General features: G+C 39.3%; 1 protein-coding gene across 3 annotated transcripts in view; it reads right to left on the bottom strand.

Moving 5' to 3' along the window:
- The window catches only part of LOC107742714 (zinc finger CCCH domain-containing protein 14-like), a 16566-nt gene that overhangs the window by 5308 nt on the left and 8176 nt on the right, over positions 1–3082 (bottom strand). For all 3 annotated transcript variants that reach the window (XM_016555746.1, XM_016555747.1, XM_016555748.1), the window contains exons 10-12: positions 2015–2092; positions 1099–1258; positions 593–795 (exon numbers count right to left, since the gene is read on the bottom strand). In XM_016555746.1, coding sequence (XP_016411232.1) covers positions 593–795; positions 1099–1258; positions 2015–2092 — 441 coding nt within the window. The remainder of the gene's footprint in view (positions 1–592; positions 796–1098; positions 1259–2014; positions 2093–3082) is intronic.

The raw sequence follows: 3082 nt of genomic DNA, 5'->3' as shown, positions 1-3082 counted from the left end.
GCCGCGTTCTATTTATGACGTACTGACACAAAGTTCAAATGATATGCAACGTTCGATTTGTCGCATCCAGTGTAGACAGACTTTGGGGCCATTCACATGTCGCGCCTAAAACCGTGTGGGAAAACGCCAGTCGCGCCGCTTTTTCCTTCTTTCCAAAGCGCCTGGGAGCTTGCGCTTTCGTGGCGTCTGCCGTTGCTAAGCAACCGTGACCTGCGCTCTCCTCGACGACTCGGAAGTTTCAACAAAGGATAAATGGATTTCCAGCACTGAGAATCGCGTGCAGTAGCTCTGCTACTAAATGTATTTAAAATGGGTATCTCTGTACAGCTGTCGCGTCCGGTGTAGACACCGTGTCTGTGTGTGAGCAAAGAAAACAATCAGTATAAATATAACGATCAGTAGCCTATACTAAACATCGCACATCCTGCGATGTGACTATCGTTGGTGCGCACATCGCGATATCGATGCTGAAACGATATATCGTGCCTGCCCTACCCTGTATGTGTATGTGTATATATATATATATATATATATTTATTGTTTTGGTGGTACAACTTACAAGTCCTCTAAAACATGAGGATCTTTGTCTTACCGCCAGTGTTTAGAAACTCAGTGCCGAGTCTGAGGTGAATGGCAGGTTTGGGTCCATTATTTTCGGGAAGGTCAGAGGTCGTATTGAACTCGTCCTCAGGCTCCATCTCCTCCTGATCTGTGCGGTTTGCTAACGGACTGGGAACTCCATCTAATGTCACGATGAACTTTGGACTCGCTGCTTCCACGACCTCTGCTCTCTCTCTGCAGAGGAACAGAATGAGATATGAGCATGTGACACTAAAGACCGGAGTAATGATGCTGAAAATTCAGCTTTGCATCTCAGAAATAAATTACATTTTGAAATATATTCAAACAGAAAAGTTATTTTAAATAATATTTTACAATAATTCTGTTTTTACTGTGATTTACCCAATTAATGCAGACTTGGTGAGCAGAAGAGACTTCTATCAAACATATTTAAAAAAAAATCTTACCGACCCCAAACTTTTGCATGGCAGTTTATATGCATAAAAATATGAATCTCATGAAACCTGTCTGTCATACCTGGCCTGCACCATTCGGGATGTGATGGGTGGGTCTTCGGTTTGATTGACAGCGCTAGGCCTGCTCCTCACTGGTGGAGTCTGTTCAAGTTCTGGTTTCCTAACGATAAACGAACGCGTGTCCAGAGCGTCGAGTCTCGCCACCTCCAAAACCTGCAGCTCTGAATGAATAAAAAAAAAAAAAAAACCTGATTACACTACTGTTCAAAAGTTTGGGGTTGGTAAGATTCCAGTTTTTGAAAAAAGCATCTTATGATCAATAAAGCTTGCGTGAATTTGTTAAAAAAAAAACAGTAAAAACAGTAATATTGTGAAACATTTTTACAATTTAAAATAAGTTTTTTCTATTGAAATACATTTTAAAATCTAACTTATTCTTGTGATGCAAAGTTGAATTTTCAGCATCATTATTCCAGTCTGTCACTTCTGATCAATTTAATGCATCCTTGTTGAATAAAAGTATTAATTTATTGAAAAAAATGTGTACTGACCCCAATCTTTTGTTAACGATAATGTATATTCAAATATATTCTAAACGGTCAGTTGCTTTACATGTTGATCAGAAGGTCTCTTCCTGTCTGTGTGTGTGTGTGTGTGTGTGTGTGTTTAGTCAAAAGTCTGGTTACACAAGACTCCTGAGCTTCAAAAAATGTGACTGAACGACTTCCATTGTACAGCTAAGGCTGATGATACATGGGGCAACTTTTTGAGCAATGGGCAACCAGGTGAGACACAGAACCTATGTCCGATCTAAAATATCCAGATAGAAAATCGTTACCCATTCTCAACGAGAAAGTGCCTAAGCAACATTGCTCAAAAAAAGTTGCCCAGCAAAATTGCTCAAAAAGTTGCCCCGTGTATCATCAGCCTAAGATAGACTTTGTTGTCAGAAGTCAAAATTAGGTCATGTCCCTCACGGTATTCACTGAGCTGCTCTCGACTGTCCTCTTCTGGAAGCTTCAACTGCAGACGAGATGCTAAAGCTATGGATTGTGCTGCAAAACACAGAAAAGAAATCAATTTGTAGTTTGATTTCCTGTTCCTTCCGTCAACACAATATTTCTTTAAAGGGGTCATATGATGTTGCTAAAAAGAACATTATTTTGTGTATTTGGTGTAATGAAATGTGTTTATGCGGTTTAAGGTAAAAAAACCCACATTATTTTCCACATACTGTACATTATTGTTTCTTCTCTATGCCGTTATGCAAATCTTCCCACATAGTGATGTAGATATGTGGGGGCGTGTTAGAACGAGCCGTTTTAGGTGACTCTTAACTTTTATAAAGAATATCTCTTTGGATTTGAGACTTTAGTCTTTGCAACTTTACAGATCTTCTTTATGCACCAAGAGCTTGTAACACTCCAAAGAGAAAGGAAAAATAGAAATCGCATCATATGACCCCTTTAAGCAACAGACGCTCACTATTGTGCAGCGTGTCCTGGGGCGTGAGAGCGTGCAGGTGCTCCTGGACCAATCGGATTGCAGCATTATTCATCTCGTCACTCGCCGAACGTGTCCGTGGCGCTACAGGAACCGTCTGCCGCTGGGGAACTAGATGTGAGAATACACAACAAGGGTTATCATTATTAACTAAAACTACAGCTTTGGAGACCCCCGTTCTAGTACATCAAGTTACAATTAAAATAAATTACTAAATTAAAACAAACTAATTAAATGACTCAATTGAAATTAGAAACGTTGCCTTGGTAGCTAGCTGAAATATGAAGTTTTATGTTTATATTATATTTTAGTTAACGTTTATTTTATTTTAAGTAACAATTATTTTTTAAATACCGTATTGTCCCGAATATAAGACGATGTTTTTTTCTTGGAAATACATCTGAAAAAACGCGGTCGTCTTATATTCAGGGTCTAGACTTTGACATGTCAATAATACACCCACAACACTAGGTGGCGCCAAATACGCATAAAACGAGTGTGCCATGAAATACGTAATGTAATGCGTGTTGTAAAGATCGCGA

This window comes from Sinocyclocheilus rhinocerous, unplaced genomic scaffold (genome assembly GCF_001515625.1).
Source record: "Sinocyclocheilus rhinocerous isolate Xijiao unplaced genomic scaffold, SAMN03320098_v1.1 scaffold1038, whole genome shotgun sequence".
NCBI lineage: Eukaryota > Metazoa > Chordata > Actinopteri > Cypriniformes > Cyprinidae > Sinocyclocheilus > Sinocyclocheilus rhinocerous.
The sequence above is the reverse complement of the archived record's forward strand: the minus strand, read 5'-3'. Positions and strand labels throughout refer to the sequence as shown.